This window comes from Aspergillus udagawae (genome assembly GCF_001078395.1).
Source record: "Aspergillus udagawae IFM 46973 DNA, scaffold_3, whole genome shotgun sequence".
In the NCBI taxonomy this organism is placed as follows: domain Eukaryota; kingdom Fungi; phylum Ascomycota; class Eurotiomycetes; order Eurotiales; family Aspergillaceae; genus Aspergillus; species Aspergillus udagawae.
This window is the reverse complement of record NW_025091266.1, coordinates 933,537-960,205: the sequence shown is the minus strand read 5'-3', so window position 1 is coordinate 960,205 and position 26,669 is coordinate 933,537. Positions and strand designations below refer to the sequence as shown.

Sequence of the window (26,669 nt, the reverse complement as noted above, 5' to 3'; positions counted from 1 at the left end):
CTACTCCTCCAATAAGGCCCTCAACACTTCAGCAGGTGTACGCTTTGGTGCAGCAAGCTCCAATACTTCCTTGCTGGTTGTGGAAGCCGTGCACTTTCCTTCCCACGCCGTCTCCGGAGCGTGTTTGATAGACAATATAATGTTCTTTGATTGCTGAGTTGCCGCGAACTTGTGCTCATAAATCGTATCAATGAACGACATGTCTTTGTAGCTCACATCCTTGACTTTCGTACCAATCCGCTGCTCAATTATGTCGACAATCTGGCTCCCGGTGATGTCCTCTGGCCCATTCAGGACGTATTTGGCTTTGTTGTGAACAGCAGGATCGTCCTGAGCCAAGAGGTGGGCTGCAAGGACTCCAACTTCATCAGGGTCAATGATGCCGACAGGAGCATCTTTTGACGCCATCAACCTCAGAGTCTCCTGCTTTCCAGTCTTGCGGTATTGTTTGATGAATTCTGCGGCGGAAGAGAGATACAGTGGTGAAAAGACATTGGGCTGGAGTGAAGTCCACTGCAAGCCGTTGAATTCTGGCGAGCTCAGGAGAGCCTCGATTGCCCAATGCGTGCGTGGATAGTACGCATCACAATCCGGCCGAACATTCGCAGCAGTGGTCGAGATTCGCACCACATATTTGACGCCAGCTTTGAGGGCGGCAAGGTGGAATGCTGATTCTTCGGCGAATTGATTCGGTTCGTTATGTGACGCAATAAAAGCTCTGACTACCTCGTGTTCCCGGAGCCAGTCAGCGGTGATTTCAACCCAGTTCTGCTCGACCACCTCAACACCAGGCAGTCTAGCAAGCTGTTGTGCTGCTGGACTATTCAGAGAACGGGTGAGACCGATGATTCGGTGATCCGACAGAGTGTTAGAAGTCTTTAGCAACGTTGGCAAAGTTTCGGTAACACTTCGGCCTGTGTTGCCAGTTGCACCGACAATAAGGATAGTAGGAGCCATGATGAGGGAAATACAAAAGTCTTGTTTGATCGTGTGGTACGATGTGCTAGGACTCCGTCTACTACTCGGGTGCTGCCTGTGAATTTATACTTGTGATGTGCCCATTGACGTTAACGACTTGCTTAATAACAACAGGGTTGATGGTATAATCCGTGGCACTGAGTGAGTGGGATCTCCGGGTCAGTGGGATCTCCGGTCGGTGGGATCTCCGTTGCGGCGATTCCACCGGCCCATCCATCCAACCTGCATTGCGACAGTCCAAGGTATTAAGTGTCCTGGACAAAGGCCACTCAAAACATTCTCTTTGTTGCTCTTTGGATCTAGAATGAAGTCCGCAAAAGAATTCAGCTGTGACTCCCCAGGCTGCAACGCAAGCTATCGACGGAAGGAGCATCTGAACCGCCACATAGCACAACATGTCCCACGACAGTCATTTCAATGTCCCATCTGTTGTCGGGAATTTGGGCGAAAGTAAGCAGACAGTTCTTATTATTTGCCATGAAGACCTCTTAACCGCGAAATCTGTATCTAGTGACACGCTTCGTCGACATGTCGGCCAGAGTCATCAAGGGAGTGAGGCAGTACCTCCCATAAGGCAAGCCTGAATTGTCGGGCTCTCAAATCTCGTTGTGAAGGAGGAACCCCCTGCATCAGATGCCTGCGCCGCCAGGTTCACTGTTCCTTTTACGACCGACCGAGGATTTCAGGGAAGGGCCATAGTCCACAGCAGGCCGTCAAGCCTAGTCATTCTGACAAAATACAGCTCTTTCTCAAGTTGTACTTCAAACTATTCGACCCATAATGGCCATTTATTCACCAAGGTTCATTCAGACAGAGCAATGAGACCCCTTTACTTGTGCAGTTAATGGTTGCCATTGGTATGTGGGCCAGTGGTGTGCAGAGTACGCGATCCGCGGCAATTGATCTCCATGAAACCCTCAATTCAGCTATATATGAACAAAGGGTTTGTCTCTGTACATCTACACCCATTTCTGGCTAATGTAAGGACCGGATAACCTGCAGGACAAGTGGGATGCTTCTGTTGCGGAGAATGCCTCAACCATCTGCTCCTGGCCGATCCCATTGTACCAGGCTATTCTGATTCATACAATCTTCTCCATAATATGCAAAGGCACCAGCTCTCTTGGCCTTGATCTGAAGCCGGCCCTACCGGCCATTGAGACTGATCTTCTCTAGTCATTGGTGATGAGTTGCAGAAGGCTGGGCATGTTCTATCATCCAAACATACTCGCGCGTTATCAATCAGATATCTGATCTTGCTTCGTATGTCTGGGTTGGGATTAAAGAAGTCAAACGGTTTGACGTAGTTTTATACAGAGTTTGCAGGGCTCTAAGCTCGAGTGAGCGAGACGGTAGTATAGAGGAGGGTGATATTCCAAGGGCGACAAGTTGGCAACTCTCTGCAAGCGAGCTACAGTTTCCAATGACGCAAAATGATTTGCGTTGGAACTCGGTAGGTGAAGAAGAGTGGGCTTCTGCTGCCGCAAAGGATGTGGGCCGCATTGACTTAAGTAATATCATGGTGCAGTGGATCGCAAAGTTGGCAGGGCTCTTACAGCTTACCTGAACTAGCTATCAATATTGTGCTACTAAAGCAAAAGATTGATATAACGTCCGGCGTCCCTCTGTTGACCTGGTTTGACACGATCTGACTGATAATCTGTTAGCAGGTCTACCAGGGCTCTTTCTCATCAGCACTAGACACCAGAATGTAGACAACACCTCAATCCTTCAATATTCTTAAGGTCAAGATAGTGGTCATGGTCGCCTGGAGGATAAGAATAAGACGATGACTTTGGACCCGCCCAATCTATAATGGCTGTTGATAGACAATGCGTCGAAGGACATTCGTAAGATATAATTACCTATCTAAGCAGAGAATATTACCCTTCTTTCCTTACTTCATTCTATGCCTAATTCTACTCCTATATAGGTAGTTCCTACTCCTCCATTAAAAAACCTGCTGCCCGCGTACGTGTAGAGCTTTTTAAGTAGCTATCTACTGTCTTTCAAGAGAGAGAAAGGACTAGTTACTATATTTATATTTCTCGCATAAACTGAAGATGATCCAAATCACATACCTGCTATTTATGTTAAACAAGATACAAGCTCTGGATCTCTGAATGTCATCCTTGCTATCAGCAAAACTAAGAAAGCTAATGGCAGCGTTATCCTCAATGACCTGAAACGGGGATTTAAGAAAATATTTACAATTCTCAGGAGGGTATCAGACAGTATGGTCCTGAAGATATACCTAACTACATAGCTAAACCAAAAAGATGGGAAGCAACGTTCAAATATTGAAAAGAACATCTTTGCTGCTATTGTATCAATATGTTCCACCTGAATACTTCAGAGACTTCGATTGATGCCTACCAAACGAATGCCCAAGAAGAAGTCATTCAAAGCCATTTTGCAGGGAATAGGTGGCCCATGGTAACAAAGACATACGGATAATGATGTACCGCATCTGGAGTATATAATGAGTAACAAAGTCTTAGGAGCTCTACTAGAGCTTGCCGTTCTACTTTACTAACTACTATATCTTGTGGCGAAGCTGAGGAGTATTCTGCGAGCAAACTTGCAGGGATGCACCAAAGGAACTTTGAATATATATTTCCATGTAAAAGACGCATATCGGTCTTGGAAACTTCACAGTCTCACTGTAGCCTGTAAGCGGCCTATATAAAACCTTTGTTTGGTCCAAGCCACCCCGCACACCCCGAGAAGGAGTCTCGCTCAGCCAACAATTCGACCAAATCGATGTATTGATATACGTTGAAGAGCTTTACTTGTGGCTACTGCTTGCTCAGAAACTCGGTCTTTGTGGTGGAGTTGGGATCCAGATAAGGCTTCTCGCCAATGCCAGTGACACGGAAGGTGAGTCTTTCTCCCTCAACAACATCACTAAGTGTGGTTAGTGAAGGAGCAAGTGGAAGTCGAATCGTAACTTACTATGTTGGGTTGTGGTGAATAGCACGGCTGGTCGAACATTAACACTGTAAGATACGGACAAGGCAAGTCAGGCAACATACTTGTCCCAAATTGCAACCCCATTGTCATCCCATTTCCTGCGGATTTGGAGGTCGTAACAATTGGTGATCAGGAAGAGAACTGAATTAACAGGTGGTCAGTAAATGTGTGACCAGGGGTATTGAGACTGACTTACAGAAGTCTTTCAGCAGGTTGCTTTCATGCTCCGACATGTTATCGAACCAGCCGTCGACCAACCCCCATCCCGCGCCAAAGAGGCTCTTCCACCCAGTAACAGGGTTTGTCCGAACGACTGGGCTGGAAGCAGAAGTGAGTCAGGTGGCTCTGTTGATAAAACCAAGAAGGGAGAATAGATTGCCTAACGCACTGAGACTGCTTAAACTCGAACCCAACATTCTCCGGGTGTCCTCTTGGGACGTCTGCTTCAAATGGCACTCCGTTCTCTCGGGCGCGGAGATACTCTGCAGCATGGTGGGTGGCTTATGGCTCGTTAGAACTCTGTGTTTTGTGCCAAAAGCAGAATACTCACCTGTTAAAGACTCGGCGAACTTCTGGAATGGCTCGGAAAGGCGATCATACAGTCCATACGCAGAGACAAAAAGGGTATCCCCACCAGTAGGAGGACTTTTAGCTATCTTGAACCCGGTGTATGCAGGTGGATACTTCTCGTGAGACTCACTATTGTGCGTATGGTCAGTTAGGGTAAGAAATGATGGTGAGATGTAGACTTGACATACTCGCTATGCCACCCCCAGCTCGCGAACTTGCGTGTAACTGCTGGCAACGAATCTTTCAACGTTTTCTTCTGGGACTACAAGTCCGCAAAGGTACAAACGCGTAGTTAGTATCAACAAAGTGATGAGACAGACAATGACTACGGCCACTCACCTCGGAGGAGATGATGAGGATGTTCGGATCATCCTGCTCCGGAATGCCAAGGTGTTTGTCCTTTTGCCCTGACAAGGCACTGCGATGTAGACCAGCCTCCTTGGGATGGCCCATCACCTCGCCAATTCTTAGAATCAATTGTTTGAGCTCTGATGGGGTGATATCCTGGTCATTGAAGAACAGGACTCCACGCTCAGATGCTGGTCGCAGTGTTATCACTTGTTTTTCAGGACTACGGTATGACAAAGGTAGGCGTACCTGTGATTGCGAGGTCACGGACAATCGCATCATTATCAATGATGGAGGATAGCTGGATCCCGGAATACTCTCTTCCAAGTGCAGGGCTCGATTCAATGTATTTGTACTTGTCCAGAGCTCCAGCTGTTCGTTGGACCTGGGGAAACAACGGCTTAGATTCGGTAAGTGTCATTGTGGACTCGGCGATTGAAAGACCTAGGGGGTTTCGTAAACGAGAAGGATTCACATTGACTCTTAACGCCTTCAGAGGACTATTTATGTTAACAGACCTTAACCGCCGCACTGTATCTGCCTGAGCCAATGAGCCCTTACAATGCTGAAAACGGGAAGCAACAGACAGCAAGAATGAGGATTACTGCATGTACCACATCTCCAGGCTAGCTGGCAGCTTGTGTACTGTTTCGCGTTTCCTGTTCCATAAAAGCGCACTGAGACATCGCCCTTACATGAGCGCCTCGCGCTTTGCATATGCACACATTCCAGAACTGCAAGTGATGTTTGCCAAGGGTTTGTGATGCTCAGCATACTCTGTGCGACCTCAGTCATGACTCGTGAGAATCACATATGCATATTATCCCTCAATTATTACGCAAGGGCTAGGCCGAGGAATGCCGGCTGAGTTCTCGGAGCAAGAGCTATTCCTCACCGACAATTTCTCTTATGCCGGCGATACTGGGTGAGCGACTGAGAAGGAGCTGTCGGTCAGGATGCTGTACTGGCCGCGAGAGAGGGCGGTGTATGCTAACAATTATAAACCGTCTTTCCTTCCCACCTTTCTGTCCGAATGTTGCCATCCAGTTTATTTCCTTGACGTCTGTTATTGCTTCAATTATCTGGTCCTCTCGCCATGGCTGTTCCTGATAGTTCCTCAAAACCTCAAATCCAACGGGTCCCAGCCGATGCAGACCCAAAAGCCATCCGCCAACTCCTCGAAGATGACGGGGCGGCGATTCTCGAAGGCGTCTTCTCAGAAGACATCATTCGAAGCTTCAACCAGGACCTTGATCCGGCTGCAACAGCTGCCGAACTGGCAGCTAAGACAAACTATGAGTTCCAGTTCCCAAAACAGTCAAAATATGTATTCAACTTGCCTGGAAAAAGCGCTACCTTCCGAAATGATATCCTGAATAGCCCTGTTCTCCACGGCCTTGCCAAGAGTGTCTTTGCAGAGACAGGGGATTACTGGTTGACAGCGTCATTCCTGCGAGAGCTTCACGCAGGCCACGATCCCCAACAGCTGCACCGTGACGAGTCAACTCACCCTCTGCTTCGCAACATGAAGCTGGGCGCACCACCTCTCGGTATCAGTTTTATCCTTGCTCTGACAGACTTTACACAAGATAATGGCGGGACCCGTGTCATCCTGGGAAGTCACAAATGGCCAGAGATCGGGAATCCCAGGGATGACCAGACAGTGTCAACTGTGATGAAGGCCGGGGATGTGCTTGTTTTGGCCCAGGGGATGGTGCATGGCGGGGGTGCGCACCCTGTTGATCTGGCTGAGCCGCGACGTGCTGTTTTGGTCTTCTTTAGTAGCTGTCAGCTTACTCCCTTGGAGACCTTTATGACAATGCCTCGTGAGATTGTTGAAACCATGACCCCTCTTGCCCAACAAATGATTGGCTGGAGGTCTGCAAAGCCCGGTCCTCCGAACGTGTCTGGCCTCCACATTTCAGATCTGAAGCTGCTGGAAGATGCCCTCCAGTTAAGGGCCAACCAATCACAGGGAAAATTACTGTGAAGGTGGACAGCAAAGTTGACCCTGCTCGGGCATTGGCAACGGTATCTGGGAGTTATATGTTTGAATTCGGTGTCTTTTCCACTCTTTTCTCTGCGTGATGTTGATGGCGGTTAGTTGAAGCCAATATACTGTTCTCTTCCCAGCATGGAGGAAACTTCATAATCGTCGTACCATGTTAAACAATGGCTGGGCTTCGTTTGTTCTGAAAGAAAACGTATTCACATTTAATTTGCCTTTCAATTCGGACAAATCGGTGCACTAGAAGACGTACGAGAGAGCCTAATGTAGTCTTCCGAGTATACAGATACTCGTTAGAAGTATTTCGAGCATTTACCATGAGTGATTTCAATCAAAATTGTAGAGCGAGCAACTGGGTTGTCATGTTATGGCCAATCCATACTTCTGAAAACGTCCTGACTGTATGATGTCCCAGGCAGCTTCACCGGACTAGGAGTGTCTACAATATCGTTTCAAAGCGCCCATCACCTCTACTATATGTGAAGGAGGCAAAAAGCATACACCGAACATCTTCCTGCTTCGGCACAATGGTTCCGCAATGCCTTTTGACTTTGCTGTGTTAGGCTAAGAAGTAGCCGTCCCACTGATAGGCACTTTAGTACTGCGTTGTTGCCTGGCGTTCCTTTGGAGCAGACCACGGGGTGAGAAGACGATCCAATGATACTGCATTATCGGCAGGTTTCCGAGGCTTATCCTCGTCAGCCTGCTCAGGCAAACGCCTTAAAATGGAATCTGGGGCTACCACAGACATTTCGCAATCCTCGCACTCCTTACCACATCCAATGTCTACATAATTCACGGCGCCTACGACGGACCCGAGTAGATCCGCACGAACAACACGAAAAGTACGCATGGTTTAGTTAATATCGTTGTTCAAAGTATGTGCTGGCCAGATGCTAAGGACAGCCAATATTACAGCTCTAGAATGGAGTAAGGGGTTGGAAATATCGGTGTACAACGAGCTGCTGGGCGACCCTGATTCCTGCACCTCTGTCTGAATGAGATCCCAATTTTTATGTCACACCCATGTTGATGGCATACTTTGCTTTGATAGGATGCCCTAACATGGAGTAATCCAAACTAGACAAATCTCATGAATGTAAGGGGGGAAAGCGCATCATGACGGGCCGACATACCTTGATTTAATCCAATACATCTCCCTTACGTTTCAGACAGTACAACCTCATTCCCCGTGGTGCTATTCCCACCTTGTATTATCCAAATGATATTACTATAAGAATGAAGACATCTGTGAGCTTGCCAATGCCCATCTTCAAATCCAAAGTCATTCTCATTTCTGGCACGGACACCATCATCCATTAACAATGACCGTTCCTGCTCAATCATCTTGCGATGATGCGCTGGATGCAAAGCCATACCCCAAACCACTAAAGACGTGTGGTGCACTTGACAGGTTCAAGTATTCCGAATGCAGCCCAGCACTGGGAAGAGAATATCACGGCTTACAGCTGTCCTCCATCATCGACGATGATGAGATTGTCAAAGACCTCGCAATTACCAGCAAGTCCCCACGAAATAAAGAAAAAAAGGCAGGCCTGACTGACCCTTTTGGCGTTGTCCAGTCTCTGAACGCGGAGTTCTATTTTTCGACGAGCAGGATATCTCTACGGCAGACACGAAACGCCTCCTGTTGAAGTTCAATAAATTGACCGGAGCACCAAAGGAATCTGGTGTTTACAAAACTCCAGGTCCAACTCCAGATTATCCTGGTTTGGCGGAGTCTGAAGATCCTGAAGTTTTACTCTTCTCATCGACGGTGAGCATCATGCAGAGACTTTTTTTGCATCCCACAGATAGACTCATTGAAATAGTTCATGACGAACTCTGGCAAGCCTGCCGACCGGCCACTGGCAAGCCTTTTCTGGCATACTGAGTACTCATTCCCTCCTTATTATGGTATGCACGCTAAGAGTACAACCCAACAGTGAAACGTTCGAAAAACATCCCCCGACCTACACAAGCTTAAAGCTTATCAAGAACCCGCCAACCGGAGGAGACACGCTTTTTATCTCTTCTTACGGCCTTTATGAGCGTCTTTCTGAGCCATGGCAAAAGTTTGCAGAATCGCTCACAGGTAAGAGGAATATTGTATTATTCTAAGACTCTCATTAATTTCAATCACCAATCCAGCAACCCACTGCGCCAAGGATCTCAAAGAAATGGAGAAAGCAGGACTACTCAAACTTCAACCCGACACCGTCAGAGGCCACCCGAAGAATACTGGATTCGATTTCTCGGCGTCACAGTAGAGCATCCTCCCTCTTTCCCAGATATGATATACTGACCATTCCTGTCAGCCCTGTTGTCCGAACAAACCCTGTCACGGGCTGGAAAGGGCTTTATGGCATGGCCTACGGGATTCTTAATGGAGGGTTCGATAACCTCGCGAAGCATGAGAGCGACGTAATAAAGCAGTACTGTAGGTTTTCCCCTTTCTTCCATAATCTATTGTACAGACTGCTGATAATTCTGTCATGGTAGTTCATCACATGATTTGCAACAGCTCTGACCTTCAAATCCGCCGCCGGTGGAAAGGTCTTAATGGCATTGCACTGTGGGATAAGTATGAAGCCCGATCATTAATGACCTTGATTCTTCCTACAGAGCTGATCATGAACCTTCTATGTTTAGTCGTGCAGTGTTTCACGCACCTACATAGTAAGCTCTTCCCCTTCCAGCAGGTATCGAGGAAAACAAGCATTGCTAACCAGTTCTAGTGACGATTTCGAGGAGGAAAGACTCGTGTTTCATATTTCTGTAGCAGGTGAAAGGCCATACTATGATCCCGCCTCTTCAAAGAGATCATCCGCGATTTGATGGCTTGTGATACAGCTCTTAACAGGGGTTGAGTCACCACTTCTGTAACAGGCGTGCCATGATCAAAGGACTGCGTATTGGTAACTTCCTTCCATTCCCAATGCGCTATGTCTTTGCCGATTTCATTTTTGCTTCTGAATGAGAGATGAAAGAAGATGAGAAAAGAAGGAGGCTGGTGTTTGAATGTACCTATAGGGGAAGCTTCTATCCTGCGCCACACCCGCTTCTCGACCTATCTGTTCACTTGTGGTAGCTTGGTAGTATACGGAGGCAGGCTTATCAACTTAATTCAGACTGAACTCAATGGGGGACTTCATACTAAATCAAGGCAAACCTGCCACTATATAACAGCCTATGAAAGTACAGAAGAGTGCGGAGTCTTGAATCTGAATCGCTTGCAAAGGAAATGTTCTCCATTAGTATGTTCTGATTTCAGGTCAAGAAATCCATTGCTTCGGTAAAACCGTTCCCTTCTTCATAGACCTGGACCATAACTTGCCCCATTCAAAAGCACCAGCCAAGCATATCACAGTCCCATAATAATCTAGGCTTTCTGGGAAACTATTATGGCCGTTGTTCCGAAGTCATCCGCTGAAGTAGGCGAGCAACTGCCTGGTCAAACCTGAGGGGCTCAGCACCATCACCCTTGCTCAGATATCTAAGAAACTGCATTATCAGGTTGTGGGTAGCTCTTTTCATCTGCGAGAATAACAGCAGAGTCACCTCCTTGCCTTTCGGGTATGTGACACAACACAGTGCATGCATATCACCTTCTCGAACCGGTCGATGCCACAGGTGCATATGGCTCCTTTCTTTCGGCCTCGCCAAGAGGAATATGTCTCACCGACAAGGGCCTTGTTGCTGCTCCGTTTTCCGGGCATCCCTTCTTGGCCAGCTGTAGGATGATAGGTCCAGCCGAGTCGTCGTCTATCACGCCTACTGTGGAATGCGGAATACCACAGGCCGATCGTAAAGCCAGCATGAGTAAGGGCTGACATCATATAATCTTAATGATTGTCAGTTTATTCCTCGCTTCTTCGTAATCCCTCCTTGCAACCCCATCACTCCTCATCCAGTTGACTTGTCCTGTACTAGAGAGCGGTGGTCATACGAAGGCTACGACATACCTCCCTACTGAGAAAATTCCATCCTTCAAGCCCATCAACATGAGTCCCAAGCGAAACGAGAAATTTCTCGACGAGGATCTCGATATCACGGGGAACGCGTCCTGCCTGGACATGCACATCCAACTTTGTCTTTGCTATGCCATGCCAGATAGTTCTCCGATCTCAGCTGGAGATGCGATCCTGTCGTTGAAGAATGGTCTGGAAATCTTAACCAGGAGTCTCCCCTGGGTGGCGGGGCAGGTTGTCTATGAAGCTCCGAACAAAACACACACGGGGAGAATGAAAATCAAACCTTTAGGGCAGACTCCTACGCTGATTGTGAAGGACCTGAGGCAGGAGCCCTCGGACCTGACAATGGAGGCTTTGCGCCAGGCGCAATTTCCTATTCGACTGCTGGACGAGCGGGTGATAGCGCCCATCCCGAGCTATTCTGGCGCCATACCGGGTCCGAAGCCAGTCGTGCTCATACAGGCCAACCTCATATCTGGGGGGCTGCTGCTCACTGTGGCGGGCCAGCATCAAGCGATGGACTACCCGGGCATGGGTCAGATCCTGCGTCTTCTGTCTAAAGCATGCCATGGGCAAGCGTTTTCTGCTGATGAAATCGCCGCCGCCAACCTTCCTCGATACCATCTGATCCCATTCCTGGATGATTCATACCAGCCGGGACCGGAGCTATACCGACGCATCATTGCTCCTGCCCGGCCTGCTGACAGCACCCAGGCGCCTTCTGCCAATCTTACTCGCAGCAGTTGGGTCAACGTTATATTCGAGGCCGTCTCACTTGCCACTCTGAAGCGGGTCGCAGAAAGAGACCTCAGTACACATCTTGGCTTTATCTCGACGGACGATGCGCTGACCGCGTTTGTATGGAAGGCCGTTGTTCGGGCCAGAATCTCCCGCCTTCAGCCTGATGAAGAGGCAACCCTTAGTCGTGCCGTCAATATCCGCCACCTGTTCGACATCCCTGAGGAGCACCCCGGAATGGTGACGATGTGCGTATACGATACTGCCACATTGAAGGCGCTAGCTGGGGAGCCCTTGGGAACGACCGCATCCCGACTTCGCTCAGAACTGGACCACCAGAAGACTGGGCTTGTCTCCATCACGCGTGCGGCGGTGACGATGCTTAATCGGTCCACTGACAAGAGCATTCTGAACTATATGGGCACAATCAGAACCAACATTGACCTCATGTTCAGCTCCTTCTCCAAAGTCGATGCGTATGGTGTGGACTTCAACATGGGCCTTGGGCAGCCAGAGGCGGTGCGCTTGCCGTTGCCACCTGCCGACCCTGGCATTGTCTATGCGCTGCCTAAGCGTCCAGACGGACAGGTCGTGCTGGCAATGTGTCTGGAGGACAGGGATATCGAGGCCCTGAAAAATGACAGGGACTTCCAGCAGTATGGGAGATTTATTTAGTTGTGGACGCGTTCTAAATTTCTGTATTTGTCCTTCCTTATCTAAGCTACTCAGTCTGGTCCATTTCCATTCTTCTCTCCACTATACCAAGCGCTCGACAGCCTACTCGTATCTGTAACACAATTTACCCCCCATCGGGTCCATCATCTCCCGGATCTGGCGCGTCTGGTCGAGCTTCCCGTACAACATAATAGTATCAAGTGTTACCTCAGGAGTTTCGGGGCTATTGTAGATGCTCGAAGTGCCATTCAGGGCGACCCTGCGCGACGCCTCATCCTTTTCCTGCCACAACGCCCACATACGGTCCAAGTTTGCATGATGCAGAAAGAACGAGGGATCCGCCACGGCCGCCCAGAGATCTCCCATGACTGATCCGACGCTCGCATGCGCACAACCGTGGGGCCCATTAAGGTGAACCCCCATAAGCCCCTTGTCAACGATAGTCTGAAATTCCGTGATATTGGGCGCTGCAAGCAGGGCCGCGGTAACGTCGGGGCCGTTGCAGTACGCCGAAACTCGCGTGTTCAGGTCTCGCCGCAGGCAGTGCGGGTTGTAGGCAAAGGCATTGGGTGGGAATATGCCACTCGGGACATCATAGAATGGACCCATGTTCACCGTGTGGTTTTTGAAGGGCCCCGAGAGGACGCAGCCGCCCCCGGTACCTTTGGGCAGGGTTCGGTCTCGCTCCGCATGTTCGTCGTATTCTCCGTCACCGGAGAGCGAAGTCGGGCTTCCATCGAAGTGCGGGCTGCCGGCAAGATCGAGCGAGTTCGACGGCCAGTCCCAATATCTATTTCGGCCTTCCGTCAGCAAGCTGGAATCAAACAAGATAAGTGCATTGCGACAGCTGGAGGAAAAACGTACGGTTGATATCCTTTATACCCGCACTCCTCCCTCAAGGCGGTTTCCCAGAGGTGGATGAAATTGCGATGCCACGGAAGCAAGAGCCCGTTGAAATGGATGTAGAGCGTATAGTTGATATGGGTTCTGCTCTGCGTTAGCAAAACTCCCATGTTCAGTATCGGAGTGACTGCACGCACGCCACGAAATCATCCCAGCGATTGCGAACTCCGGGGTAGGTATGAGTGTCGTAGACAGGGGGCTTTTCAGCGAGACAGTGAAGGGCATCGATGTAGTCTATGCGTTCCGCTGGAGTCAACGCCGCCCTGGGTCTCAGTCAGTACTGACATATTACGGGCATCAGAGATGGTCCTTTTGAGCTGTACCATTCCTTCCTGACATGTGCCGTCTCTCTTGTGCATTGTACCTCAGCGGCAGAGCAAGTGCCCCAGAATGCTGTCAACAGTGAAAACGAAGAGATGGCCAATAACTTCATTGCGAACGGCAGTCCCAGAATTCCCGTAATAGTTTGCCTTGTACTCTATCTGGGGGAGAGTCTCATAAATGTCATTATTAGACGAGCTAAAACAAGTTCCGGTAGCTACCAACTGTTCTCTATGCCCTCCAGCTCGAATGTAAGGGTCACTGGGATGCTGGGGACATTTCTTGTTGTATGTGAGGGCCACCAGCAGAGCATTAAAAATGAGTGTGTAAGGAGTTTTCAATGCAAGGACTGGACTAGGAGGAAGGGCAATGCATACGAAGGATGTGCAACCCAGCTGGAGCACTTTGGCCCTTGCTTAAGTATTCTGGACAAGTGATAATGGCATTTAATCTATGTTGATTACTTCCACATAATCTGGGTTACGCCGTTGAAGGCTGGGATCAGGGTTGCGGTGATGCGAGGGTCAGAAGCAACAAAGCGGTTGAATAGATTCATCTTGTCGGCAATTGCCAGATAAGGCTCTTGAATTTCTGCAGGGAAGTTCCTTGAGATGGAGCGGTCAAAGACCAGGCCTTCTAGGAGAGCTGCACCATAGCTGTTAGTTGCCGTCGAAAGATGAAGGGAACCACGTACTGTCATCGACAATGAGCGCTCCCCGCGGAGACAGAAGCTTATGGTCGAGGATCAAGCGTATGTACGCTTCATACTCGTTCTCCTCAGCATCGACGTAGATCAAATCGAACTGGCCCTCCAAGTTATGAAGACTACGTGAGTCAGTGGTTGTTCATATATGCAAGACAACTGGAGTACCTACACCTGGAGGCAATCTCCTTTGATGACACGAATTCGATCAGTAGCACCGTGTCGCTTGAAGGCGTCTTCCGCGATCTTCAAATACTTCTCCGACAGGTCGACTGTCACGATTTCTGCCCCGGTCTGTCTCGTGGCCTCGTGAAGTGCAAGAGCGCTTACACCAGTGAAGGTCCCAAGCTCGAGCACTATTGCGGAGGCAAAATCAGTCTACTGGCACATCGGCGTTGGTAGAATTCTAGAATTCCATACTGACCTCGAGCGGGTCTCAAGACTTGTGCAAAGCTCATTAGCCAGGCGCACTGGGAGGCGGAAATGGCCATAATGCTCTCTTCTTTCGAAAGCTCCTCCGTCACACGGAGTTGCTCTTTCAGCATTGGCGGCAGAGGGAAACTGTACTCCTCGCAGTATTCTGCAGCTCGCAGGACCTGCTCCTTATTGAGCGGAACAATGACAAGATCCTTCATTTTCGGCGTTGTGTGTTGGGGGGAAATTGTAACAATGGTCGAAAGCTGAAGCATACGATGACTTGGTTGGGGACTCGAAGCGTATTATTATACATAACCCACCCGGGCGGTACTATCGCGGTTTGGCTACGACCTGATCACTGTCTTGGGTCATGACAAGCCCAGCGGCCCGCACAGTAAAAATGAAGGAGGGGAATGTGACTGAAGGGGGCACCCCTCACTGCCTCTGGCCAACCTCCGACCCACCCGATTGTGAGACCGACAATCCTGCTGCAGCTCAGATACCAGGGGGCATCATCCCCCCGGCTGGCCAAACCCCCGTTACTCGAGCTAACATAGCGCGTTCTACCTCGAAGAAGCAGAGCAGCAACCGTAAACCACGTCGAGCCATGGAAACGATGAACTTCGCACCCAACAGCCCCCTCCAGCTTGACGCTGGAGTGATTCCTCGTGGACTTCAGATCCTCACAACATTTATTATCCTCTTTTGCTTGTTGAAGTTGGGACATGGTTTGTTTTGGTCTCCCTTGAGGCATATTCCAGGCTCGCGGCTCAGCGCCTTTTGCGGCTGGGACGAATTCTACTCCAATATTGTCTTGAACGGCCAGTGGTGTAAGACATACCCTGAGCTGCATAGGAGGTATAGTGAGTTTTTCAGAAAAATCCAGCTTCTCAGTACGAAAGGCTTAACACCGCATTTCCAGATTCTCCAATCGTGCGAGTTGGCCCCAATCATGTCCACGTCAATGATATCGATATATATGAAAAGTGAGTAATGCCTTCCTCAACAACAAAAGCCGGTTGCCGACAGCCCGACTCTAGGATCTTCTGCATGGGAACCGACTTCTGCAAAGATCATACCTTCTACACTTGTGCCAACAACGATGGATCAATCTTCTCTATTGCCGATCGTGCCAAACACCGAGAGCGACGAAAGGTGCTGAGCCCGCGGTTCTCCAAGCAAGCAGCAGAGGCCGGGGCTCCGGGGGTGTTGCGCAGATTACAGCAACTGGTTGATTATATGACCGACCAGACTCGAATCGGAAACACATGTGATGCGACCGACTTGTTCAGGGCATTGACGGTCTTTTCACCTCTTTGCTCTTCGATGGTATATCAGTACTGACTGTGTGATTGGCAGATTAACGTGGTGGGAGAGGTTCTATTCGGCGACTGTGGCGACCTTGTCGAATATGGGCCGAGTAAACCGGCGCTGTTGGACACCGTTGACAACCTCTCGTCCCTGATTCCGTGGTGTATGTCTTCTTTGGCCATATCTTGCTTGGTTGCTGACAATGGCAGTACGGTTTTTCCCTTACCTGGGCACCATTGGGTCCATGTTTCCTACTTCAGTTTCCGAACGGCTTGAGCCCGCTGGGGTTTACAACTTCAAGCAGGTCGGTCATGCTACTCTGCCATGGTGCACCGTCAAGTCATTAGTATTGACAGCCGCTAGAAATGCAGGGAACATACCCTGCCCCGGATGGACCAGCCAATTAGTGATGTCATGGATCGCAGCCACGCATCTTTGATAGAGCTGCTGATCGCACATTCCCATCAAGCGAAAGGTAAAGCGCCAACATTGCAATACCTCACCGAAGAGACCTTCACTTTCATCGACGCCGGAGTTGATACGAGTGGAAGAACAATCGCTGCAGCAATCTACTATATTGTCCGGAACCCTGGTGTACAACAGAAGCTGTGCGCCGAGCTTGATGAGGCCTCTGCTACTGATCAAGCAGGGAAGCGTGTAGATGCGAAGCTACTCGGAACTCTTCCATACCTGGTAGGACAGCTCTCAATCTATCAGATGCGGGAAGGAACTGATGATTGCTGTACAGAATGCTGTGATCAAAGAAACTCATCGGATGTGGCCCGCTCTTCCCGGACCGTTACCTCGTATAGTTCCTGCTGAGGGACTGACAGTGGGCAAGCACTATGTACCTGCTGGCGTAAGACTCTGTTTGATTACTCCCCATTGAACACGTTGTTGTGCTGATGCTTTTGTGGCTATAGAGCGTGATATCATCGTCACACTATGTGCTCCATTCCAACGAGATCGTCTTTCCGCAGCCACATGAATTCCGACCTGAAAGGTGGCTCGAGGGTCACAGCTCCGAGCAAGATCGTTACTTGAATCCCTACAGCCGTGGCAGCCGCGGGTGTATCGGCATCAAGTAAGCCTCCCTTTTGTCTCTTCTCGACCTAAGCCTAACTGAACTGCCTTCCAGCCTCGCGCAAATGCAACTACAGGTCACCCTGGGACATTTGTTTAGCCATTATCAGATACAACTCTGCGAGCCGATCCCTCAGAGCTTGGATTGGTACGATCACTTTGTGGCGACACCGCGTTCAAATGTGATCATCAAGATACGCCCGCGTGATAAGGGCTACTGAGTTGACATCTTCCTGTAGTTGGTCTCTACATTCATTAAACATGGTTTTCAAACTTATTAGTACTGTAATTTTTCCGAGTATGCCCTGCGGCAGACCCAGGGCTCGAGTTTTTGGCCGGCATCCTTGCATAAGTGCGTGCTTAATGATGTAGCCCAGCTCAATTGGGTAACTTCGGACTCCTTTCCTCCTGGCTTAAGCCCGTAGGACCCCCTTGCCCATTCCACCCCTCTGCTTTGACAAAACAGCTGCTTGTAGTCGGCACTGCTACCGATCTCCCGAAGCTCAAATCCTGCCCAGAGCATTGGCTGATTTTACAAGCGCTCAATAATACATCATCACTCCCTAATCTAATACATATAAATTTGTCCTCTAGTATATCACTCGTCTGCTAGCTTTACTGTCCTGGATCATATGTCCGCTCAGAATTAAAAAAAAAAAAAAAAGAAAAGAAAAGAAAAGAAAAAAACGAACACATTCACCGAGAAATTAAAGGCGCTGACGTCCGAGTCCAGCGCATCCGAGGCCCAGGAGTTGGTTAAGAGCCCCGTGGTGTAGATTGCGGCATCACAAACGAGATGGACAATAACAAGGAATCCCCGCGGGAAGAAGGGGAGGATGACCATCAGAAAATGGATTCCTGGAGACTTGCTGTGATTATGATCGGATTGTCTCTTTCTGTCTTATGTGTGGCACTGGTAAGACACTCAACTATGCTACAGTCGTAGCTGATGTGCTAAGCATCACCAGGACACAACAATCATGGCAACGGCGATCCCAAGAATTACCAGTCAGTTCAACTCTCTGGCGGATATTGGGTGGTATGGGAGCTCCTATCAACTGACATCCTGCTCTCTGACTCTCATCTTCGGGAAACTCTTCACCTTCTATTCCACCAAATGGGTCTATCTGGTTGTACTCGCCATATTTGAGGCTGGCTCCTTGATTTGTGGCGTCGCCCCCAACTCGACGACTTTGATCATAGGCAGGGCAGTCGCGGGTATAGGCTCATCCGGTGTTTATGCAGGCTGCTTCCTCATTATCGCGCAGACGATACCGCTGAAACGACGACCACTGGTCACTAGTATCATAGGCAGTCTATATGGAGTTGCTAGTATGGCTGGCCCTCTAATCGGTGGCGCACTCACGGATCGCGCGAGCTGGAGATGGTGCTTTTATATCAACCTGCCCGCCGGCGCAGTGACGGCCGCCTTCATCGTCATTCTGTATAAGGCACCAACGCAGCAGAAACGAATCAGCAGAAGAGCCATGGTAAAAAAGCTCGATTTGCCTGGTACCGCATCCTTTTTGCCCGCCATTATATGTCTTCTTCTAGCGCTTCAATGGGGCGGGTCTAAATACGCCTGGGGAAGCGTCCGCATCATCGGGCTCTTTGTTGCCTTTGCTGCCCTTATCCTCATCTTTGTTGCTGTGCAGTGGCGCCTGCAGGCTAGAGCAACCATACCGCCTGCTTTGTTTCTGAACCGGAATGTCTGGAGCCCGGCGCTCTACGCCTTCTGTGTCAGTTCCTCGTTCATGGTCTTCACATACTACGTGAGTAAAACTCGCACCCCCTGACGGTGTTCCATGTCTCTAATGGTTTCCCCGGTCCTTCAGCTCCCTATCTGGTTCCAGTCCATCAAAGATGCATCCGCGACCAAGTCCGGTCTCATGAATTTGCCCATGCTGATCGGGACGACCGTCAGTTCCATCCTCACCGGCGCGCTCGTAAGCAAATCCGGATACTACGCACCATTCATGCTGCTGGCTCCGGTAGTTGCCGCGATCGGTAGCGGCCTACTTACAACGCTCCAGGTTAACTCTGGCCATTCGGAGTGGATTGGGTACCAAGCAATTTACGGGATCGGAGCGGGCATGGGGATCCAACTGCCCATAACAGCCGTCCAGGCGACGGTGGCGCCACTCGACCTGCCTAGTGCCACTGTGATTGTATTGTTCTTCCAAATGATTGGAGGCGCAATCTTTGTTTCGGTCGCGCAGACAGTCTTCCATAACCGACTGCTGCACAACTGTGCCGTCGGAGTGCCGAGTGTTGATGCGGGCGAGGTCGCAAGCGCGGGTCCAACAGCTCTGCGAGAGATATTCGCGCCAGAGTTGATTACAACTATTCTGAGAGCGTACAATGCTGCCATTACCCAGTCATTCTATATTGGTGTCGCCATGATTGCTCTTGCGCTCGTGGGGGCATTGCCGGTACGCTGGATCTCGGTGCGCAAGAGACAACTACCTGCATGATACTTAGACAGTACCAGTCGTTTTCATGAAATTGCCTGCCCTAGTCTGTTCGTTCATTTTACAAAGGAGTTCGCTTCATGGCACTACTCGCTCGCTGAATATTGACGTGTTGGGACAGCCTACTGGCGAATGTATATATTCTTACGAGCTGCCACATGCGGGCTTTCTACTGACAATGGATCTCGGTATGTAGATGAGTACTTTTTTAAGCAAACGAATAACAATTTATCCTACTTGAATCTTACTACGGGGCAGAAGCAATTCGTACAGGCGTGTAAGGTTGACCCTTTTCAATCGCGTACAGATAATCGACATACTTCTTCACCAAGGCACGGTCAAAGGGCGGACACTCGATTGGTGACGGGAGCATAGCAAGGGCGCGCCGGGTATTAGTAGCGTCGTAGATGGGCATTTTCTCATACAACTCCCAGCGGCTAAGTCCATCGCGGACCTTTTCTGCCAGCATGGGCAGAAGTGGCTGGAGGCTGGCATGGGAAGTCGCCGACAGTCGCTCGATCCACTGCTCGTAGCTCAGCCGTTCGATGGCCGTCCCACGCACCTGGCCAAGTAGCTGCATGGTCTCTGTCATGTCGACGGAGGCTGCACGGCTTGGCAGGAGATGGAAGGCATGGCCCAGGGAGAAGACGGAGCAAGAAATGTGGAGCATTGCGGCGACGACATAGTCAACGGGCACGAATTCCTTGCGCTGGTCTGGCAGGTCAGGGTAGCACCCGAGGTCGAGGCCGGCACGGATCAGTCTGCTGAAGAAGTCGTCCGGGTTGCAGACACCAGTCTTGGAGTCGCCGGTGATAAACCCGGGACGGTAAATGGCGATGGGGAAGCCGCGATTGATCAGGCGCTGGAGGAGGGCGTCGGCAGCCCATTGACTCTGAGCATATCCGTGATCATACGGCAGGGCAGGTAGATGGGGGAGCAGCGAGGCATCCTCGTAGATGACTTTAGATCCATTCACAAATCCAGTTGGCCCAAAGCACGAGATGCTGGAGCAGTAATGGAGGCCCTTGGGACGACCGGTGACGGCAAAGCGAGCAATATTCGCGGTTCCAATGACATTGGCTGGCCGATGGAGCGAATAGGGCTTCGTGTAGTTTACAAGGGCACCCAAGTGAAAAATTACGCTGCTCCACCTCGCAATCTCTTGGAACCGCTCCTCGCCCATGCCCAGCCAGGGGTCCTGGAGATTGCCGCACAGTGGGAGGATCTTGCTCGAGAAGGAGTCCTGCCAGAGCCCGTACTTGATGAGGGCAGCGCGGATCCGCTGGAAACCTTTGGCGGGGGTTGATGCACGCACAAGACAGCCGACCTGATGCACACCGGGCATGAGGAGGAGAGCTGCCAGGTAGAATGCGCCCACAAAGCCGGTGGCGCCAGTCAGGAAGACTCTACCTTCTGTATCTCGACGCCAGTCAACCACTGGTTCCAGGGGAAGCTCCAAATCATCTCCAAGATTTATGTCGGCAGCCAGTATATCTTGTTCGTCGCGGATGGTGGCCATGGATGAGCCTCGGTGTTTGTCCACGATAGCGGCCAACTCGCCGATGGTGGGGTGATCGTACAGCGTGAGCAGGGAGATCTCGGTGCTGAGCTGCTGTCTAATGCGGGTAATCAGCAAAGATGCCTGCAGGGAGGTGCCCCCCAGGGCGAAAAAGTCGTCCTCGTCGGCGTATTCGGGAACCGGGGTGGCCAATATCATTGCCCATATGCTGGCGATCTGCTGGCGTGTGCTCATCACCTTCTCTTTCTTGCTACAGTTGATTTTCTCGAGCAGTCTCTCCTGCCGCTGGTTATACAGAGCCTCCAGTTTCCTGCGATCTATTTTTGCGTGCGCGTTCAGAGGCATCTCTGTGATCACCTCAATGTGAGGCACCATGAAGTCAGGAAGAGTTGCCTTTGCAATCTCCACCGCGTCAGCCACGGCATTCTTAGCTGAGTCGGCGCGCAGGACGGCAAAGGCAACCAGAGTCGCACTGGCTTCTGCCGCCTGTGAATTCATGGCCATGGCAAAGACTTCGGCGAAGTGGCCCGTGTTCATGAGAACCGAACGGACAGCAGCGAGTTCAACTCGGAACCCACGAATCTTTACCTGTTCATCGCGACGACCCAGGAAATCATGCTGACCATCGGGGCGCTGGCGAACCAGGTCGCCGGTCCGGTACATGCGGTAGGGCTGGTTGGACACCGGGTCGATCATGCCGGGGACTGCCACGAAGGTCTTTGCATTTTTCTCCGGCTGGTCGACATAACCAGGTGAAACCCCCGGTCCTCCAACGAGAAGTTCGCCCTCTTCGCCCGCCGGTACGGGATTGCCGTCCTCATCACACACACAGCAGACGTTGCGGCCGATTGTCTCTCCTATACTGACCTTTCCCGCACTAACGTCGTCGAATGTAATCTCATGCGTGAGGCAGTAGACGCAACATTCAGTCGGGCCATACGCATTCATCAGGTGCTGAGGAGGTCCTGCAGTCAGAATGGCCTCCATCGCACGGAGATTGACTGCTTCGCCGCCCATGAGGACTACCCGGAGTGGCGCAAATGTGGTCGGGTACGTCGCCGCCGCCAGGTTGACCAACGGCGCCGTGATGGCGGTAATCGTAATCCCAAGCCTCCGGATAGCTGCGGCGAGTGCAGCACTGTCCAGAAGCGTTGTTTTGCTCAGCACACCAACGGCCGCACCGCGTAGTAGAGCGCCCCAGATGTCAAACAAGGCGACGTCGAAGCTCGTCTTGTTCGGGTGTCCGACCACATCGGACTTGCGGACGGGTTCGTAAGGTGCGTGGTGTGCGACATGAATGATTGATCTCGCAGCTATCTGCACAGCCTTCGGCTCGCTAGTGGTGCCTGAGGTGTGGATAAGATGCGAGCAGTGATCGACGCTCGTGGCCATCGGAAAGCGTCCTTCGCCTGCATCGGTCGATTCATTGCGACCATGGGTCACCACGAACGAAGCAAAGGGCAGGTCTCGCTTCCCGTTGGCTTCATCGACAAGAACATGTCGAACACCCAACCTCATCAAACGGCTTTTAATCTGCTGATCGGGCAACAGAGGATCGATGGGCACACAGGTACCGCCAGCGTAGATTATAGCCACTTGCGTGACAGCGTCCCAGAGCCCATGATCAACAATGACCCCGACCCGGTCTCCAGGGCTGGACTCGTGCTCGACGAGCGTCCGTGCCAGATTGGTTGCCTTTTCATGGATAGCACGGTATGACAAACTTTTGCTCTGCTCGTCAATGATTGCGACGGCCTCTGGGTCTTCTAGCATCCGCTGATAGAAGATCTGGCCAAGTCCTTCACCACTGGAGATGACTCTGTCGTACTCGGACACATCGGGAAGAATTGAACCCATTGAGAACTAATGATAACGTTTGGAACGTATTTGAGCTTGCACAGACAGTGACGGATGGATAGAGTAACAGATCAGACAACAAGGAGGACTTGCTGACCAGATAGTTACCATGCTACGTTGTTCATATTTCATAACTAGGAGCTATCCTTGAACCTCCTTGGCTCGTCTCTGAAGGCCCCTACATACGTCCAAGGCGTGTGATGTACCAGCAAAATGCTGCCTGCAGACCCAGAGCGGCAGCTTTTGCCAGTTACAGTCATTACTGCTAATATGCCTCCTCACCGCTGGATAATACACTATTTGCAGCCAAACAAAAGGTTTCCTGCCATCATCGACCGCCGCAACGTGTGGACGGGCGGGAGGCAGATTGGAATCGGCACCATGGCTGAGATCATGATCCCCCCTTGTTGCGGATTGGACAATCATTCCCATGCAACCAAACCAGCTACCTGGAAAGCAGCATGCCTTGCAAATGTGGCGAGAGTCGACTGCAGAGCCAAGGCACTACCACAGCATTTAGAGTCACACGTACGTTCCGCTCGCCAAGCAAGAGGCCTGGATAGACGTTGTCACCTACACCACAGCCTAATTGTCGCAATTCGGAGTCCGAATGACCTAATACCAGGCTGTTATCTCCTCCACATGCTTCTGGACCTGCTCATCGGATAGGGGACACTGCCAGGAATCCATCGCACATGTTATCAATTGGCCCGTGACGTAAAGACAACCCCTTGAGGGGCGGCATAAACGACCAGTAATGGAGAATGACAATAGCTTTCCAGTACATGAGCGGCTTGGTCTTCTGTCCCAGAGCTTACGTGCCTTTCTGTGTGCTGAAGCTCTCAGAATACACTGAATAGTTTACAGTCTGTGTCAGAACGAGAGCACCAGCCAAACGCGTATGACCCCTACCTTGCCCAATAACATTCAGACCCTTTTTTCGATGTTTAGGGCAAGGCTACAAATTGCGACAAGCAGGCCTGCATGACAAAAAGGGTCTAGGGTGGTACATGACTCGGCAGGAAAACACAGCAGGACATTCCAAAGCCTTGCATAGTAACCGCGTCAGCTTGCAGAGTCACACAAAACGCCGGCCTTGCGTTGAACATCTCCCACTGCCTCCTTCGCAATTTGCTCCGCAAATGGAAGAGGGCATGACGGTCGCGGTCATTCAACGCATATTTGTAGCCCATTGATTGACTGACCTTTCAGAGGGCCGGTTGAGAGGAGCACAACTGTGATCGTTATGCGGCGTAGGATACCAGGTAATGCTCATAGCTCCTACTCATTGTACATGCACATTGTACATGCAACAGGGCAAGGAGGTTGAGGTTGATCAATCGTGTTCCCAAAACCATTGATTCCTCTCTTCGACGAGAATCCTCTCCTCGTTATTACGAGACGTCTATGTTGTCTCTACCATTTAGCAGCTAGCCGTCGCGGAAGGCACACTTGGACACCATCAAGTCCGTTTGTTCGATAGGTCACGCGAGAATAAGGTTTATAAACCCTCCGAGCCCTAAAGTACCGAGTGGACCTGCTTCACGAATGCCCTGGCACCCAGGAACCTTAGCCCACCTTCTTTAAATGTTATATTACATGAGGATTAAGACTCCTTGCTGACAAGACCGCGAGCGCCTAATTAGGGGACCGTTTATCGGCGTCAGCTTGCTAGGATTCCACGAGGGTAACGGAGAAGACTGTACGTGGGAATCACGGGCTGGGTATGTTGTAAACTTGTCCCAAGTGCGCCGAGTGTGCACTGTCTCGGTATGGGGCAGGCTATCACATCTAAACTGTTAAATGGCCTTGTCTAGACATAGGCACTCCCTTTTGTCTCCTTGTCTCCATGTGTGCCCTCCTGCCCGTTACGAGGCTGTCCGCACCGAGCCACTCTGACGCAGCAGAGGAAGAATTCAACACTCGTAATATACTGGACTAGAGACATGTGGCGCCCAGTGCAAGAAGTCTGATTGATGATGAAAAAGTCAATGGGTTGCCTAATAATAGAATTCGTATAGTGCTCTTTGGGCTTGACCGATCGACTACCGACAAATACCCCGAGGAGGTCCAGAAGGCGTGTCTGGCGGTGGTAGTGAGGATCGGAGAGTTAGCCCTGTATAATATCTCGATGGTTGGATACACATGACAACATCTCAGCGTTCTACCGTGAAAACACTTTTGGGATTTTCCTTCCTTCATGATGTATGATCAGTCCAGACTACGTGGGGTATTCTGGTGAAAGGCTCTTTTAACTTTCTGGAGAGACCTGGGGCCATTCGAGTCGATGCATGTCCCCCCAGCTACGCCGTCGAATAGATATTGGCGACCGCACCTTCACTGAACTACCCCTTCTGCACATTTCAGGTGCTAGACTGGCCACCCAAGGCCTTTCCCTCATCACCGCGGGCCAGGCTTCCCACTTGCTCGATCGAGAGTTCATCCTCTGGTCGAATGCCGTGCACGTCCTCCTGTTGCCTTGTGACACTGGCCAATAGACAGATATGGACAAGAATGTACACAAGGAAGACCACACCCGCCACGACTGCATAGGCAATTAATCCTGCCCTCAACGACCTCGTGCCGGAACCCACCCACCAAAACCCCAATCCGCCGTTGATTATGCCGAGGACAATCATCGTCCTACCCAGCCACCGGTGCCCGTACGCAAACATGCTCTTGTCCCCCGTTCGCCTAAAATGTATGTGCTGAAGCCACCCAAGAGAAGGCTGCAATAACAATAGGCTTGCTACGACAATCAGTCCGATGATAGGATGTGCAGCCGGGGTGGTGCCGCCGTTCACCCACATTTTGACACCGAGGATGAGCCCGGCTATCGTGATTAGCAAGGCGAGACCTTGTAACGGGGCGTGTCCTTTGGTTATGGCGAGGTGCCGATAGCTCGAGAGAGGTACTAACAGAGCGAAAAGTGGGAGGAGCAGGACGAAGGTAATGCCCATAAGGCAGCCGTGCGCGACGGCCATGGTGGACAGGGCCGGAGACTCGGAGGTGGAGGGCTCGCTGATCAAGCGAGCATCCCTGAAGGGATCGCCATTATCAGTCACATCTGTTGAGTGTGCGTGGTTTAAGTCAACAACGATGGCCCCGAAGGCATCATGGAAGTCGATCGCAGCCGTTACATTTTGCGTGTTCATGGGCGGCCCGTTCTTGTACGCCCATATCCAGCTGCTGGCAGATTCAGTCGCATTTGTTGTATCTTCTAGACAGCTGTGGCATCGGAATCTCGCAATCATGGTCTCGTTCACGATGCCTGTTTTCGGGAGTAAGGAAAAGCGGGCTTTTGAATTGTACTCTGGGGGAACATGGCCCGTCCCGGCACGCGGCGATACAGTGACCCCCTTCGGCGAAGACGCATAGACCAAGAACATAGCCGCGCCGTTCATCTGGTCGCCCAGCCCTAGCGCAATCCATTCGACGGCAATCGGTGCTTCAATTTGGAGGAATATGGCAGGGTGATGAGATGCATTTGCGGCTTTTGAAACGGCGATCGTAAAGGAGATATCATTGCGGTCCGGGGGACGGAAGAGCACTGGAGTGCCATTTGCGCTTGCGACTAAGGTTATGGTTAACACAATGTTGCTCTATGGGCACTGGTAGCTACATACGCAAAGTCAAGGCCACTGTGAGCCCCCTCGTCGTGCAGAGCTTCATAGTCCAGGCTAGCAATCGCGCTTCATCATCCAAAACGAGGTTGGGGTAGATATCAGACTAAAGTACGGCGCTACTTTCACTAGCTGCTCGATCTAGGGTACGCATCTCGTTGCCCAAGTCTTCGATCTCGCTCATAAGAGTCCCTTGC

At 50.8% G+C, this 26,669-nt stretch overlaps 10 protein-coding genes across 10 annotated transcripts; 4 read left to right on the top strand and 6 right to left on the bottom strand.

The window, feature by feature from the left end:
• Aud_004191 (NmrA-like family protein) lies at positions 1–957 on the bottom strand (the record flags this gene model as incomplete). Its single annotated transcript, XM_043289131.1, has 1 exon — positions 1–957. The coding sequence occupies one exon, from the start codon at positions 955–957 to the stop codon at positions 1–3; it is 957 nt and encodes a 318-aa protein (XP_043145066.1).
• Positions 958–3,776: 2,819 nt separating this feature from the next.
• On the bottom strand, positions 3,777–5,290 carry Aud_004190 (TauD/TfdA dioxygenase family protein; the record flags this gene model as incomplete). The annotated part of the gene is made up of 9 exons (XM_043289130.1): positions 3,777–3,885; positions 3,934–3,960; positions 4,014–4,092; positions 4,148–4,269; positions 4,340–4,451; positions 4,502–4,650; positions 4,710–4,783; positions 4,861–5,060; positions 5,119–5,290. The coding sequence occupies 9 exons, from the start codon at positions 5,288–5,290 to the stop codon at positions 3,777–3,779; spliced, it is 1,044 nt and encodes a 347-aa protein (XP_043145065.1).
• Positions 5,291–5,965: 675 nt separating this feature from the next.
• On the top strand, positions 5,966–6,859 carry ftmF (2-oxoglutarate dependent dioxygenase ftmF; the record flags this gene model as incomplete). Its single annotated transcript, XM_043289129.1, has 1 exon — positions 5,966–6,859. The coding sequence occupies one exon, from the start codon at positions 5,966–5,968 to the stop codon at positions 6,857–6,859; it is 894 nt and encodes a 297-aa protein (XP_043145064.1).
• Positions 6,860–10,695: 3,836 nt separating this feature from the next.
• Positions 10,696–12,264, top strand: Aud_004188 (uncharacterized protein; the record flags this gene model as incomplete). The annotated part of the gene is made up of 2 exons (XM_043289128.1): positions 10,696–10,699; positions 10,811–12,264. The coding sequence occupies 2 exons, from the start codon at positions 10,696–10,698 to the stop codon at positions 12,262–12,264; spliced, it is 1,458 nt and encodes a 485-aa protein (XP_043145063.1).
• Positions 12,265–12,366: 102 nt separating this feature from the next.
• Aud_004187 (tyrosinase family protein) lies at positions 12,367–13,600 on the bottom strand (the record flags this gene model as incomplete). The annotated part of the gene is made up of 4 exons (XM_043289127.1): positions 12,367–13,054; positions 13,129–13,251; positions 13,305–13,430; positions 13,491–13,600. The coding sequence occupies 4 exons, from the start codon at positions 13,598–13,600 to the stop codon at positions 12,367–12,369; spliced, it is 1,047 nt and encodes a 348-aa protein (XP_043145062.1).
• A 348-nt stretch (positions 13,601–13,948) lies between these two features.
• Positions 13,949–14,826, bottom strand: Aud_004186 (O-methyltransferase; the record flags this gene model as incomplete). The annotated part of the gene is made up of 4 exons (XM_043289126.1): positions 13,949–14,133; positions 14,183–14,313; positions 14,364–14,547; positions 14,616–14,826. 4 exons carry the CDS (start codon positions 14,824–14,826, stop codon positions 13,949–13,951), a joined length of 711 nt encoding a protein of 236 aa, XP_043145061.1.
• Positions 14,827–15,008: 182 nt separating this feature from the next.
• Positions 15,009–17,223, top strand: Aud_004185 (cytochrome P450; the record flags this gene model as incomplete). Its single annotated transcript, XM_043289125.1, has 9 exons — positions 15,009–15,471; positions 15,531–15,594; positions 15,649–15,937; positions 15,968–16,082; positions 16,129–16,223; positions 16,283–16,612; positions 16,668–16,778; positions 16,843–17,003; positions 17,058–17,223. The coding sequence occupies 9 exons, from the start codon at positions 15,009–15,011 to the stop codon at positions 17,221–17,223; spliced, it is 1,794 nt and encodes a 597-aa protein (XP_043145060.1).
• A 759-nt stretch (positions 17,224–17,982) lies between these two features.
• Aud_004184 (MDR family MFS transporter) lies at positions 17,983–19,476 on the top strand (the record flags this gene model as incomplete). Its single annotated transcript, XM_043289124.1, has 2 exons — positions 17,983–18,774; positions 18,838–19,476. 2 exons carry the CDS (start codon positions 17,983–17,985, stop codon positions 19,474–19,476), a joined length of 1,431 nt encoding a protein of 476 aa, XP_043145059.1.
• A 244-nt stretch (positions 19,477–19,720) lies between these two features.
• Aud_004183 (putative NRPS-like protein biosynthetic cluster) lies at positions 19,721–22,849 on the bottom strand (the record flags this gene model as incomplete). Its single annotated transcript, XM_043289123.1, has 1 exon — positions 19,721–22,849. One exon carries the CDS (start codon positions 22,847–22,849, stop codon positions 19,721–19,723), a length of 3,129 nt encoding a protein of 1,042 aa, XP_043145058.1.
• A 2,363-nt stretch (positions 22,850–25,212) lies between these two features.
• On the bottom strand, positions 25,213–26,521 carry Aud_004182 (cytochrome and DOMON domain-containing protein; the record flags this gene model as incomplete). Its single annotated transcript, XM_043289122.1, has 2 exons — positions 25,213–26,423; positions 26,476–26,521. The coding sequence occupies 2 exons, from the start codon at positions 26,519–26,521 to the stop codon at positions 25,213–25,215; spliced, it is 1,257 nt and encodes a 418-aa protein (XP_043145057.1).
• Between the last annotated feature and the right edge of the window lie 148 nt (positions 26,522–26,669).